Below are 15,231 nucleotides of genomic sequence, written 5' to 3' on the forward strand. Positions count from 1 at the left end.
CTGAACGTGTGCTCGAACTCGGAGGTGCCGTAGTTTCAGTGCTTGATCGGTTGGATCGTGAAGACGTACGACTACTTCCTCTACGTTGTGTCAACGCTTCCGCAGTCGGTCTGCGTGGGTACGTAGACAACACTCTCCCCTCTCGTTGCTATGCATCACCATGATCTTGCGTGTGCGTAGGAAATTTTTTAAAATTACTACGAAACCCAACAGTTTCAGGAAACACAACCGGAGGGTTTGTGAACCAGGATGATACTCCAGCTCGCGGAGGAAGCCCCACGGCCGCGACTGTTCTCCAAGAGGCGGCCCCCGGCGAGCTCGATCTGCGTCGGATCCCAGCATCTGCCGCATGATGTGGTGCGCCATGTTGTTGCAGGATTTTTGGGCTGAAGGACTAGGTGCCCCCACGCGCCGGCGGCAGCAATTTTTGCGGTGGTGACGACTGCCGCCGCGCTGGACGGAGCTGTGCCTGGTGGACGGCGGGTAGGGGATTCTATTTCTGAAACAGACCTGCTGTTGCAGAAAATAACGATCTGGTCAGTTGCGGACAATGGTTGCATCGGACGGCTGTCAGGTGACTAACCCAACGGCTCTCCAGGCATCAGCCGACGGATGAGTTAGAATCATCCGCCGCATCAATGGCCGTTGAATCCAAGTGCTGATAGTCGTCCGATGTACCACCCGCGCCCGGATGACCTCCTCCTTAATTCCGGCAACAAGCGCGGTGTTGCAGAAACAATCCGCCCTGGTCGGGCCGGGTCGGGCCGGGCTGCCCATGGCAGGACTACCCGCAACCCTATCGCTGCTCCTCTCCTGGTGCGCCGCTCGACCTCCTCCTTCCTCCCACTCAGGTGCGCCGCCGGCCCTCTTCCTCCCTCCCTCCCTGCTGCGCCGCCGGCCCTCTTCCTCCCTCCCTCCCTGCTGCGCCGCCGGCCCTCTCCCTAGCTTCAGCTCGTGCGCGCCGCGGGTCCTCTCCCTCGCTCCACATCTTGCGCCGCGGGACCTCTTCCTCGTTCCATCTCCTGCGCCGCCGGTTTCCTTTCTTGCTGGCTCTCCTGCGCTGCCGGCGTGTCGGACGTTCAAAAATCTCGTCCCCCCTTTGGGTTAGCGTAGACAGGCAAGGGGGCGGCATTACCACCGGTGGAGATTGCACCCTAGGACCGACCCCAGGCTTTATGGACTAGCCAAGAACCCTAAACAAAAAAATCCCCATCTTCTTCCCCTCCAAATCTCCCAATCCCCTGCTCATTCGAGAAAATCTGCCCGAGATTCCGCACGAGCACCGCCGGTTCCCTCTAAGAAGGGGAGGGATCCGACCCATCTCCGCGCCGGCAAATCGGGGAAGATGAATCCCCTGACGCAGGTGAAGCGGACGCAGGTGATAAACCAGAAGGAGGCGGCGCTGGGCCTCAGCGAGGACGCATCCTGGCACGCCAAGTTCAGGGGCTCCGCCTACGTCTTCGTCGGAGGCGTCCCCTTCGACCTCACCGAAGGCGACCTCCTCGCCGTCTTCGCGCAGTGAGTATTAGACCGCACCCCCCGACCTAGCTTTTCCGCCCGTTTCCCCCTCCCGACGGATTTGGCAGGGAAGTATTTTGACCGGTTTCCGATCTCTTCTCTCAGGTACGGCGAGGTGGTCGATGTGAACCTCGTGCGCGACAAGGCCACCGGCAAGTCCAAGGGCTTCGCATTCGTCGCCTATGAGGACCAGAGGAGCACGGTTCTTTCCGTCGGTGAGTCCCCTTTCCCCTTTCCTACTAGGTCGCTTCTGTATGTGATTCCAATTGCTTTGCTGAAGTGATAACATTTTCGCTTCGTCTCGTGCGGTGTAGATAACTTGAATGGGGCTAAGGTTCTTGGGAGGATCATCAGGGTTGACCATGTGGAGAAGTACAAGAAGAAGGAGGAGGAGGACGAGGAGGAGCTGCAGAAGAAGAGGGAGGAGCGCGGCGTGTGCTATGCTTTCCAGAAAGGCGAGTGCAACCGCGGCGATGCGTGCAAATATTCCCATGATGAACAGGTATCTATCCTGCTTCTGCAGTTTACAAATTGTTATTCAATTTTTTTGCTAGGAATACACACATCCCATTCACCATCATGCTCGTAGTGATTTGGACTAGTAATGTTTTCTCACTATAGCATGAGCACGGAGGATATTGCCAAATCATTAGGTAGAAAAATAGCTTCTAGCCATTTTATTATTCTTTAGGAATGCAAACAAGCAATTAACTACCTGGCATGTAGCAATATTTCACTGCATTGGTCCAGGTCATTTTTGATTATTCGTTAGGAATGCCTACAAGCAATTCACAACCTGCCTCATAGTAATTTGCACAAGTGAATTTGTTTCACTACAGAATGAGGAAAGGATAACCAGATCAATTATTAGGTAGAAAATTAGCTCCTGGCATTTCACTCCAACTAGTAAGCATGCACGTCCAACGCACGTCTCTACCTATAGAACACATATTTCTCAAATAAAACCTATAGAACACATGAGTATTGCTTTTGAATTTGTATTCTATTTTTATTTTGAAAAATAAAAAATATGTAGCCCTTGATGATTCCTTCCTTGGTAAGGATAAGGACAGAAAATCTCAATCAATTAACATTAGCGAAACATAATACACAAAACCACTTTCCAAAAATCCTTGATAGAAATCGAATATGTACTCCTAATGCTAAGATTGAATTTATACATGAACATAAAACTTTACATGTTGTAGATACCGTCTAAGGCATCTTATGGCAGTCAATAAGCAGCTCAGTTTGTTGTGATATTTAGGGATGTCATGTGAAGTTCGAGCAGACCAATAACATGTCACAATCGTACAACATATGTCACAAATCATGGACGGTTCTATTTAATCTAGTGTATAACAAAAATGGAATCTAATAAATCATGAGTATTTCAAAATGTCTTTGTGAACATGATAGGACTTGTGATAAACATAAGCATTGTCCATGTGAACATGGCAGAGATACAAACTTGGAACGAAGAGAGAGAGAATAATATTTCAGAATGTCTTTATGAACTTGATAGGACTTCTAATACACATAAGTATTGTCCATGTGAACATGGCAGAGATACAAACTTGGAACGAAGAGAGAGAGAGAGAATAGCGGTCTTTGGAAGAACTGAATCGGTCCACTCTTGGGTTTGGGATGCTTGTTATCTTCAGAAGTTTAGGTGTCCATGGAAGTCTCAGCGGGCACTGCTAGCAAGGGACAAATTTGCCCTGTTCTCAGTTTCTCACAGCTTCTTTTGGAGTTTAACTACGGTTCAGACGTACACTATATGTTACTCCCTCCGTTCTCTAATATAAGATGTTTTGGGTATTTCAATATGGACTACATACGGATTGAAATGGGTGAACACACATACTAAAACGCGTCTATGTACATCTGATTCAGAAAAAAAGTTAGAACATCTTATAATAGTGATCGGAGGGAGTACTATATAGTTGCATATCGTCTTTAGCCCCCAAAAAACAAGTCATCATAGTAAAGAAGCATTACATTTGATAATGAAATGAAGAGGGGGAATTTAACACTGAAGATGTTTTGAACTATTTTCATGATGCAAAAAAAAAAGGTTTGAATCACATAGCTGTCATGAGCAGCGTACTCCTAACTTCCTAAGGCAAAAAAAAGTCAACATGCAACAGTCATCAAGGACCTGCAGGAACAAATGTAGCAGGTACTCCCTCTGACCCCATTTAGTCTGCGTGTAAGTTTTCTCTGTTTTTTCCGCAATAGTCTGCGTGTTCCCTTCTTTTAGCCCTCCCTTCCCAAGCTGCCCCTCTACTCCGCTTTTTCCGTCTAATCCGCTGCATGCATGAGCCAATCCGTTGCATGTGTAGAGAGAAATTAGTGGGCAGTCTAGCGGCATGCAAAGCGGGCCAGGGGCGCATGCAGAGAAGGGCCAATCCATTCACGAGAGAATTTACTGCATGTCAGTTTCCTTGCCATCAACGCAGGGGCAAAACAGTCTAAACAAAGCTCAACTATTACCTCCTTGGTATGCGGGCTGCTTCTTATGCGCAAAGAAAAAAGAATCGGAGGGAGTATATATGTTGCCAACCTGCAGATTCCATACCCGACTATACAATAAAGATGCAAACTTTCTCGATGTCCAAACAAACACAGTATCCATTATAAACTTAGACAACTCCTACGGCTCAGTGTAAGGATTTAATAATGAAGCACTAAAGATGCCAAAACAACCTTATTTTAGCACTTCCTGGAACACAACATATAGAACAAACATTGAATCGTTTAGCAGAAATCTTCATGTTAGCTATAGAGATCAAGCTAGCTAAGTCTTCAGCTCTAGCCTCCAAGGCTGCAGCCACCTATAGGTAGGCATACCATTAAAGTAGAGTACATTTCTACAACCTTTAGCTGGACAAAATTAATTTTGGAATGAAGAAATTCATCTTTCAGAATATCAGCTCTTACAATAGCCCGGTTCAAGAATTAATAATAAGTGAGGTGATATACATTCAATCCATCGAGGATGTAAAACAATTTCATTTAGCTGCAACTATTATTTTTCGGACATGGTTTCTATTCTAATTACTGTACCATTCGTAGATGTGACTGTAGCTAAAAACAGAACAGGGAACACAAATAACTTTTGCAACTATTATTTTTTGGACATGCTTTCCATTCTAATTATTGTACCATTGTACCATTCCTACATGTGACTATAGCTAAAAACAGAACAGGGAACAGTAACTAATATTTTGTCCTATCACAACTATCACTAACTACTTGAAAAGCTCATGGATGCATAACCATTTTCCATCGCCTACATATCTGATACTTGATGCTTCTGTAACATGTTACATATATTTATTCTAGCACTACCACCACTGCAGATTGGCAACACAACAATTATTTTGTGTTTATCCCTTCCTTCAGGTGTTTTTCTTGCTCCCTCCAATCCAACTTCCTGATCTGCCAACCATCATCTCAATCATGATCGAACCACAAGAAAACATCCAACAAACCCTCACAGATATGTACACGGTCGGATGCAAATGCAACAACAAGTGTGTGTGCAAATGCAATAATCCAGAGAACAGGTTGCAGGTTCTCTGATTATGGAGAGCTCATAGATAAAGCAAATTGGCAGATTCTTAGATTATGCATAGCTCATATATTAAGCAAATCCGCAGATTCTCATATTATGGCAACTCAAGAAACTCAGACGTTATACATAGTTCCCTGTACCACTCCGATAAGAGAAAGTATTCTTCTATAGCTCACTTTTATCTGGCTATCTCTTGACAGCAAGATCTTGAACAGACAAATCACATTTCAGTAGCGTTAAATAAACATTGCAATAGAAATAAAAATAACTCATCAAAGCTACATCAATCTGACCCAAGGCATGTTGTATGATCTTGCGAGATTATTGAACAACATTGTTACTTCACTAAATGCAGATAATCTTAGGTCAATTTCATCGTCCTTGTTTGGTGACAATGTCCAGAAGGGAATAAGCCCACCGATTTCTAACTTAAGAGGTGCTATCAGTGAAGCTACATATATAGAATAGTAAACTGTGGTCCAGAAATGAGATAACTCACAATTTAGCAAGTAGGAACTCGAGATTCAAACTTGGCACTGCAGAGGTGAAAACAAAGAAATAAAATGCTTAGACAAAATTAAAGTGTCACAAACAAACTATTCAAACCTGAAAATGGCATGAGCATCCAATCCCAGTGACTATACGGAGAAAACATTAAATTATAATAGTCATGTGAAAGCACTAAAAGTGGCATACACAATGCAGAATACAGTAAGAACAACGATTGCTGATGGACTTGCTTCATGCTCAATATTTGATTGAAGTGAAAAGATCAATATTATATTACTGTTAAACTTTATAGCAAAATAATCTAAATGAAGTATAAACTGGAATTTCTGCTAACAAATCACAAAATGGGAAATATATAAAATGAGAATAATCTGTAAGATAATGAACTGGGAAAGAACGTAAAATAAGAAAGAACCATCAGATAGATTTGACGTAATGGCTAAAAATAAACTTAATGTGTGTGTGTGTGTGGGGGGGGGGGGGTATGTACTTACAGAATGCGTATTTTCCAAGGATATGTAAACTATGTAAGATCGCAGGCAACAAGCATGGGACCAAGGCCTTAAGGGGGAGAGAACAACACGTGAATATGAGGCCTGTGAAGCCAAAACGAAGCCTGTGAAGTATAATGCCATTTGATACTACTTCCACAATTATTTTCTAGTGAAGAAGATATTTATCAGCAACACACAATGCAACATGCAACAAGAAACATTTTGCACGATGATATTTGTCTGGCAGGGAAATAATAAAAATCAGTAATGTACTCCACATAATAGTATTCAATGTGAATCCTTGTCCATGCCAAAAGGAGAAAAATAGAAGAGGCTCTACAATACTGGAATAAATTCAGAAAAGGTCTTCTCACCTTAGAGTGAAAGTAAGCAGAGGCGGCAGAACAAGATTCCTGATAATGTCCAAGCTAAATAGGAAACTTAAAATGCTCCTTTAACGGTCCACAGTAAAACTGAAAATTCTACTCTTCTATATGTAACTCCTATATTTTTCAATTACCATAACAGAAAGAATATCCAGAGTCATCGTTCCCTGCATGTCTTCTCACCTTACTTGTTTATTTGGATACAATACGAACCATAACTAAAATAGAACCATCTTTTAAAGACAAGGACCTGATAGCAAGTCAAGAGGACTGAACAATGAAAATAAATCGCATAGCGATGATGTGATAATGATCCGATTTGGTCCAATTGCTCATGAAACGTGGCTGCGAGTATCGATCGACTAAATATAGTAAATATGAAAAACATGTAGTGGGATTGGTGAAGAATTACCTATGAATTTAGTCAGTATCATGTAACAGAGATGTCAGCTTAGGGAGACGTAGTCTAATATGGGCAGCACAACAGCCACAACGGTGCTGACCTCTCCAGCACGGCTCTGTTCTGTTCCTCACCCGTACATCCCTAGCAGCATGCACGATGTACAGGGTATGTTTTGAGATAACTAAACCTTGCCATCATCTTACATAGTCTTCTATAAATCGTACACAAAGTATCAGAATCTGAACTAAACAGCTTTGAAAAACTGAAAAGTTATCAGCATCTGAACTGAACATTTATGAAACAAACTGAAAAAAATATCAAAATCTAAGCACCTGTATGCCTTGTAATGGATTACAGCAAAATATAACCTAAATTCTGCAAACAACATCCTACTAACAAGTCATAATTAAGAAGATTAAAAATTAGCGGGTGTGTAAAATGTGTGCCTTTAGTGCTAGACAGGCCAGTGAGGAATGGTCATCAAAACATGCAATCTGATCCTCTTATATTCGCACAACAATTCTACAATAATTTGTCATCCTCGGTCCTCAATTTAACCCCACAAAAAGTAGGCATATTGATCGCCAGGAGTAAACCCTAAATCCTAGCAGCGATGCATCGAAATCTGAGACCCTATCTGACAGCCTGCAGAGCGCGCTGGTGGGGCGAGGTGCGGCGTACCTAGGTCATCGCCGCGGCGGGCGGAGGAACAGCCGGAGTGCTGCGCGGCGAAGTCGGCGAAGGAGGCGCGTCCGCCGAGGATCTGGTCGTGAAAGCTCGCCAAGGAGCGCGTCGGCATCAGTGTGTGTGGTGGCGGAGATGAGTTACCCGGTCCAAATCCAGTAGGGGCCACCACCAGCATGGAGGGGAACAACGGGGGCGACCGCGCAGGGCGGCGAGGTGGGGCCAGCTCGATGGGCGTGCGCTCGTCCTCGTCGAAGTGGCGGCCGATGCGGGAGGGATTGGTGAGGAAGGAAGGAACAGCAGCAGCAGCTGCCGCTGCATAGGAAGCGGCAGGAATGCGCGTGCGCGCGGATGCAGTCGAAGAGGCGGAAGGGGTGGCCGTGGGGCGGTCGGGTGGTCGTGCAGAGCTGCGAAAACAGGAGCAGATCGTCAGCTACAGCAGGATGGGGCCAGGGGCGGAGGGGATGGAGCTGGACTCGAGGTCCTTCCAAGACGCCTTGTGCCGGGACTCCTCGCTGCGGATCCGCAAATCAGGGTGGGCCAGAGAAAGAAGAGTTGGGGAAGCATGATTCGGGTGGAAACCGATCCGCAAATCAGGGTGGGCCGCGAGGATCCAGGGACGCGGGGCGTCGGGAGGATCGGTAGATCACGGCGTCTGCTCGGCAGAACATTGGATCTGAGACGTTGATCTGATGGCAGACCATTGACGTAATATGGGCAGCAGGATGTATTTAAGTTGATTTGATCGGAGGGTCCTGGTTATCCTGTGTACAGTTTGCTGTGTGACTTTAGGAAAATTTATGTTTGCTCTTTTAATAGTAGTGGAGATGGTCGGGGAAATAACGGTCTGGTATAATTTGCACCTACATTTTCTCAAGATAAAGATATGCTGGAAACTTATACTTGCACAGTAAGGCCTTACGTTTGTTGTGGTCATCAATTCACTTCAGTCAAATGACCTTATTACCTTCCAAAACATATGTTGCGGAATTCTATGAAAGAATGGGGGTAACAAACAGTAGTCGTTGCAAATACATGCTCCATTGATGCTATTGTTGACTTGTTCTAGGTTTGGTTACATGCTATAGATTATTTGCTTTGGGACAATTTTACTATTATTTCTGCAACATTTATCTGCTTCTCCAAATGCACAATCAATCACTAATATTGGATTATATATGTGTTACTTTAATGCTACTTGGCTGGAAACATTTGCCCTTCGTACTAGGCCTTATAGTTTATCAGTAACCTTCTTAAATTCTTCCACTGAGCCGTCATGATTGCCAACTAATTCTGGTGTTCATGGTTATATTTCAGAGAAATGCAAACACTGGTTGGGGTTCTAAGGAGGATGACCCAAAATGGGAGCATGACAGACACCGTGGTCCACAAAATAAGGGGGAATCCCGTGGTGTCTGCTATGCTTTCCAGAAAGGCGAATGCAATCGGGGAGATACCTGCAGGTTTTCGCATGATGAGCAGGTAGCTGTCCAGGGACGTGGCGTCTGCTATGCTTTCCAGAAAGGCGAGTGCAGTCGCGGAGCTTCCTGCAGATTTTCACATGATGAGCAGGTAACTTTCCTGCTTGTGCATTTAGCCATTTACCAAGTACACAGGCAACAAACGACAGCTTGTGTTAATTTCCATGAGAAGTTTTTTTGCGTATGAACAAGTTATATTGCCAGTTTATAGTTATCTTCTATATCTAAATAGCTAGCCCCCACTAGGCTATTTCTCTCAACATGCAACTATGCTACCTCACCATTCAACATGCATGAGAAAGGTCCACCACAACATGCAATCATGCATAATAAAAAAGCACCTCATCATGTGAATTTACATTCTATTATGATATTTACATTATACAATAATCAAACACCACAAATCATATTTATTTTCAGCTTTAGTTCTCATATTATTACTCTAAATATTCATGTTTCATACAACCAATTCTAACTGAATATATTGCAAAACATTCCCGCAACAACGTGTGGGGTATCTTCTAGTTAATAGAAAATGAGTTATCATTTTGCCATGACGTTCCTTTAGAGTATTTTTACTGATATTTTCTCGAGGTGATATGCTGAAAACTTGTGCTTATCACATTTAGGCCTTTACTGTCATGTTTTTACATGTACTTCACTTGGACGAGCCATTATCTGCAAAATATATTTCATGAACTCCGTAGCAGATATGTTGTTTCGGAGTAACATTCCCACATTGCCAGAGGTTTTTAACATTTGTTGTTGGAAACACAAGCACCATTTTATTGCATTGCGCTAGATATGGCTGTATGCTAGAGATTGTTGTTTTGGACAGGATTTATGATATTTATACAGCATGTTGCGTGCTTCTCTGAATGTAATAATAACCTACCAATTTATGGTTATCAGTGCACATTTTCTATTGTTGCCAGGCTGGAAATATGTGTCGTGTATACTTGTCATATAGTTCATCAGTAATGTTCTTCAGTCGTTCCAGTAAAAAGCCATTGCTTGGCAACTAATTCTGATCGTGACTTATATTTTCAGAGAAATGCAAACACTGATCGAGGTTCTAGGGAGGACAGCAATGCAAGGCGGCAGCATGACCATGATCCACCAAAGAGCCACAAAAATTTCCCTGACAGGACTAAAGAAGAGGCGAGATCAGGGGATAGGGATGGTCAATCCTCAAGATCAGAGTTGTACAGGGACCGAGATTCTAGGACAAGATATGGCGATAGAGACACAAAAGATAGGGACAGGAACATGCAGGAGAAATCCCCTGAGAGATCCAGAGGCGACAGGCAGAGAGGCGATGACAGGGGAAGAGAAGATAGATCAGACACAAAAGATAGGGACAGGAACGGGCACGAGAAATCCCCTGAGAGATCAAGAGGCGACAGGCAGAGAGGTGATGACAGGGGAAGAGAAGATAGATCAGACGTAAAAGATAGAGACAGGAACGGGTACGAGAAATCCCCCGAGAGACCAAGAGGCGATAGGCAGAGGGGCGATGACAGGCGAAGAGAAGATAGATCAGAGAGCAAGCGGTCTAGGCACGACAGAGATTCTGGTGTCCGTTACGAGAGAAGAGGCGACGAAGAGGAAGAACGGTACAGGAAATCGCGGAGATAAAACTTGGGTTTTCAGGGCACGCGCTGCCGTTGCTATTCTAATCTGGTTGATGTTTGTACTTGTACAAGGTGAACGATTATGTTCAGTCCTTTGGTGTTTGCTTGTTCTTTTCATTTACGAGGTTTCTGAACATACTAGCCAATGGATGATTTTGCAGGGTTTCAACTCAATCCATTGGTTTCCACAGCAGTGTTCATTATTGTTATAACACTTATCTGGTGAATCTTGTACCACTATGGAAAGTTTTATCAGTAAGTGATGAGCTGGAGATGAGATGAACAGAACTTTTCGACAAAGGAGATGAACAGAACTACACAACCTAAATAAGTAATTTGCATCTTTAAGCATCACCCAGTACTTATATACTATAGTAACGCATCATTCTCCCAGATTCCAGTGGAAACAAATTACACCAGCTATGGCTGTAATCTCATACCCACCTTAACTTATTACACTTGCTGTACATTTTATTGACTGAACTTATTACACTTGCTACAACTGTTTATTCGGTGCAGCAAAGAACCCACAGCGAACACGCACGCTCTGAAGGTCTCTGCCACGGGCTCCAAAAAATAAAAATGAAAGCAAACATGCCCTACAGGCCTACACATCGGAGAAATCCAGGAACGTCGACTCGGCGAGATCGATGGCGTGAGCGAGGCCAGCGGCCTTGTTCTGGCACTCCTGCTGCTCGTCTTCCGGCTTGCTGTCGGCAACGATCCCGGCGCCGGTCTGGAGGTGCGCCACCCACTCCTGGCGCGTTGCTGCTGTCAGAGGCGTACGAGTACATGGTGTCGAACCGGGATGCTGTCGGGAAGACGATGGTGCGCAGCGCGAGGGCGATGTCCATGTCGCCGCGGAAGGGGATCTGGCCGAAGCCACCGCTGCATGGCCCGCGCATCTTCGCCTCCATCTCGTCGGTCAGCTCCATTGCTCTCACCTGCCGAGTTTCAGAAGGGAGCATGTGGGAAACTTATGAACAAACTCAGGGAGCAGCATGGATGAATGGAGTCTGAGCAACCGTTTGCTGCAACTCGAGAAACATGGTGGATCTGGCGCCTATTTAGACCCCATCTGGCGTCGCAGTTGCTCTCCAAAACAATTACTTATTTTGATTCCAATGCATTTAGGTAGGTGATCATGTGATCGCCATCATTTCTAACATTTTCTTAATTGCCATAGAAAAAAACAGAGCTAACAAGATAGCAGCAAGTATGTATAATGTACTACTTACCTTGGGAGCACAACTGACGGTTCCAACAGGCAATGCAGCCCGCGGGGCATCCCAACATGTAAGATTGTCACGCAGCTCCCCAGTAACCTACAGAAGTAGACCCGCACATTATGAGAATTGTTAACACAATTTCAGATCTGCTTTCTCCAAGAAATACAGGAAATCATACACAACGTTGATTGTGTATTTTATGATATTGCATCAAATGACTGAAGTTGCATGTCTGAAGAATTAGACACTTACCGTTGAGCTAATGTGCATGACATGTGAATATCGCTCAATATTCATCAATTTCTCCACCTTTACTGTTCCTGGTTTGGACACCTGAAGGGCGGCGGCAGGGCGGCAGGGAGAGATGCGGCAGGGCGGCAGTTGCTTCAGCGACCGGCGGTTGTTGTTGGCAGTGGGGTGGCCTGCTGAACCTGCCGGCTTGACCTAGCAGCGGCGGGTGCAGAGGCGCGTGCGCTGCACCCCCACGCCGTGGCAGCTCCTTCACCTGCGGCCGCGCGGCATTGCAGCTTTGCCAACAAGAGGTTCAAGCATTCCGCATAGCCGGTTGCGACTCCGATAGAAGCCGGTCCAAACAATAATGTCTGTCAGTCCTAACAAAAAACTCGTTAGGTGACCATGACTATTGCTTCCTCTTATGTGGGAATTAATTATGTATAAGCACAAAAGGTGGGGTTAGACTAGCCACAATGGTGTTACTAGTCTATGTTACTATCTTTATAGTGGGGAGTAACATATTTGTGGTGTTATGCAACATTTCATTTAATTATTAGGTTGTAGGTTCATCTTGTCTTTGTATGTATGAGTATTAACTAGCTATGTGGTAGCGTCCCAGGCCTAGCTCCCGACCTCCGGCATATGTTCAGACGTTTCCGGTGCGCATCGGACACACCACTACAAGCAAAGAGCCCACCACATCCCAAAAGACTAGCCTGAAGGGAGTGTGGCACTCTTCCTTATAAGGTGGTCCTAGCCCCCTCCCATATCCGAGGTTGGACTAAAGTCACTGGCAACGCCCAACGGCCAGCGTCTCTGACACCCCATCCCCCTAAACAGGGCAGACTGGGGCCCAACTCTGATACCAATTGTTAGCGTCCCAGGCCCAGCTTCCGACCTCCGGCATATGTTCGGACGTTTCGCCGTGCGCTTCCGGGCAGAAGCTATGGAAAAAATTTCCCCGGAGACCCGCGTGATTTACGAGTTCCTGCGTGCGGATTTCGACGCCGCCCTTGCCAAGGCTGCAACGGAGCGCAGCGAGGAGGTGGTCAGCGCCTTCGCCAAGCTGGACAGCAAACTGGATCAGCTGTTCGGGCGCATCGACGGCGTCAAGCTCTCCATCGGAGTCGACCTCGACGAACTGCGGGGCGAGCTTGGGGCCGAGCGAGGATCTACGCCGGCGACGTCGGCGCCCGTTTAGCCAAGGGAGCCTGGTCAAGGGCCTCCACCTGCATCAGCGAGCGGTGGATCCAGTGGATCGGACAGAAATCGGGCTGAAGTGGAGCAGAGGAGTTCGGGTCCCTGTTACGTTCCTCCACCAGTTCGAGGTATGCACACAGATCCAAACCATTCGCGTCAGATGATTCCTGTTGCTGAGAATTTCCGAGTCCTTGTTCCAGATGCGGTGAATTTTGGTCCCCGAATTGAGCTTCCACGATTCGATGGTTCAAATCCGAAACTGTGGCAATCTCGTTGTGAGGATTACTTTAAGTTTTGGAACACTCCTCAGCATCAGTGGATTTCATTTGCATCTTCACAGTTTGAGGGTTCAATGGCTCGATGGTTAGAATCAGTCCAGCGACGAGCACATAATGTCAATTGGTTTGAATTCTGTGGGCTGTTACAGTCTCGTTTTGGACGCAACAAACATCAGAACCTTGTCCGTCAGATGTTTCATATCCGACAGACGAGCACAGTAGAGGATTATGTTGAGCGTTTCTCGGAATTGTATGATCAGTTAACTGCTTATGAGTCCAATCCGAGTACTGTACATTATGTCACTCGTTTTATGGAAGGGCTAGTGCCGTCAGTGCATCTGTTAGTCGGAATTCAGCAGCCAGCCGATTTGGATTCTGCGTATGCACTTGCACTTTTGTCTGAAGAATTGGGCGACCAGTCTCTGTTTACAGGAAGCAGTGCAAACAACAGTAAGCGCTCAACAACTACAACAACATCTTGGGCGCCTGTAGCTCGCATCAATGATGAGAAGAAGTTGCCTGACACCATCGGTTCGCAGCAGTTACAGATGACCGCTGGGCTTCACTTCGAGCTTACCGCAAGTCCAAGGGCCTTTGTTTCATTTGTGGAGAGCGCTGGGCTCGCGATCATCGTTGCAAACAGGAAGTACAGTTGCATGTTGTGCAGGAGATGCTCAATTACGTTCAGAGCATGCCATCTGATGTCAGTGATACTGAAGAAGAGGTTATTGGTCAGGCTAATGCAATTTTCTTGTCTGCTGCTGCTCTAGGAGAAATTTCTGCACCTGCAATTACAACTATGAAACTGAAAGTACATCTGCAGGGTCAACCCATGATTTTCTTAGTGGATTCTGGCAGTACACACTCGTTTGTGGATTGTGCTGTAGCTGGTAAATTGCAAGGTGTTATCCCTACGCCTGTGTCCATGGTTAAGGTGGCTAATGGAACTCTGGTACCTTGTAATCAGCAGTTGCAAAAAGGACAATGGTTCTGTGCAGGTCATGAATTTGTCAATGATTTCAAAGTTTTTCCACTGGGGTCTTATGATGGAATACTAGGTCTGGACTGGCTAGCAAGTCATAGCCCTATGCAGGTGGATTGGGCAGAACACTGGCTTTCATTTCAGTTTCAGGGTGAGCTGGTGACCTTGCTGGGGCAAGATGCAACTCCACAAGCTTTTGCTCTGATTGAGTTATCTGCTCTGCTAGTTGGTACTGAAACGGTTACATCTGAATTACCTGCAGAGATCCAACAAGTGTTGACACAATTTAGTTCTGTTTTTGAGGTCCCAAAGGGATTACCTCCAAGGAGGAAGTATGATCATAATGAAGGAAATATGCCCTAGAGGCAATAATAAAGTTATTATTTATTTCCTTATATCATGATAAATGTTTATTATTCATTCTAGAATTGTATTAACCGGAAACATAATACATGTGTGAATACATAGACAAACAGAATGTCACTAGTATGCCTCTACTTGACTAGCTCGTTGATCAAAGATGGTTATGTTTCCTAACCATAGACATGAGTTGTCATTTGGTTAACGGGATCACATCATTAGGATAATGATGTGATTGACTTGACCCATTCCATTAGC

At 45.3% G+C, this 15,231-nt stretch overlaps 1 protein-coding gene across 3 annotated transcripts; it reads left to right on the top strand.

The window, feature by feature from the left end:
- The first annotated feature begins 758 nt into the window (after positions 1-758).
- Positions 759-12,101, top strand: LOC125536008 (zinc finger CCCH domain-containing protein 25). Of its 3 annotated transcripts, XR_015615827.1 has the most exons (7): positions 759-1,518; positions 1,624-1,733; positions 1,833-2,020; positions 8,893-9,147; positions 10,107-10,762; positions 10,852-11,021; positions 11,210-12,101. XR_015615827.1 is itself a non-coding variant. In XM_048699089.2 (5 exons), the coding sequence occupies exons 1-5, from the start codon at positions 1,346-1,348 to the stop codon at positions 10,692-10,694; spliced, it is 1,314 nt and encodes a 437-aa protein (XP_048555046.2). In that variant the 5' UTR covers positions 759-1,345; the 3' UTR covers positions 10,695-10,962. The 3 variants fall into 3 exon arrangements, 1 of the variants encoding a protein (XP_048555046.2); XR_007294885.2 differs by having other exon boundaries at positions 10,852-12,101; XM_048699089.2 differs by lacking the exon at positions 11,210-12,101 and having other exon boundaries at positions 10,107-10,962.
- Positions 12,102-15,231: the final 3,130 nt, after the last annotated feature.

Source organism: Triticum urartu, chromosome 2A (genome assembly GCF_056163025.1).
Source record: "Triticum urartu cultivar PI428250 chromosome 2A, HENAU_Tu73, whole genome shotgun sequence".
Lineage (NCBI taxonomy): Eukaryota > Viridiplantae > Streptophyta > Magnoliopsida > Poales > Poaceae > Triticum > Triticum urartu.

Coding starts and splice junctions, on each gene's coding strand:
- LOC125536008 (XM_048699089.2), top strand. CDS start 1,346: ATGAATCCCCTGACGCAGGTGAAGCGGACGCAGGTGATAAACCAGAAG. Junction 1,734..1,832: donor GAGCACGGTTCTTTCCGTCG/GTGAGTCCCCTT, acceptor CGTGCGGTGTAG/ATAACTTGAATGGGGCTAAG. Junction 2,021..8,892: donor AATATTCCCATGATGAACAG/GTATCTATCCTG, acceptor GTTATATTTCAG/AGAAATGCAAACACTGGTTG.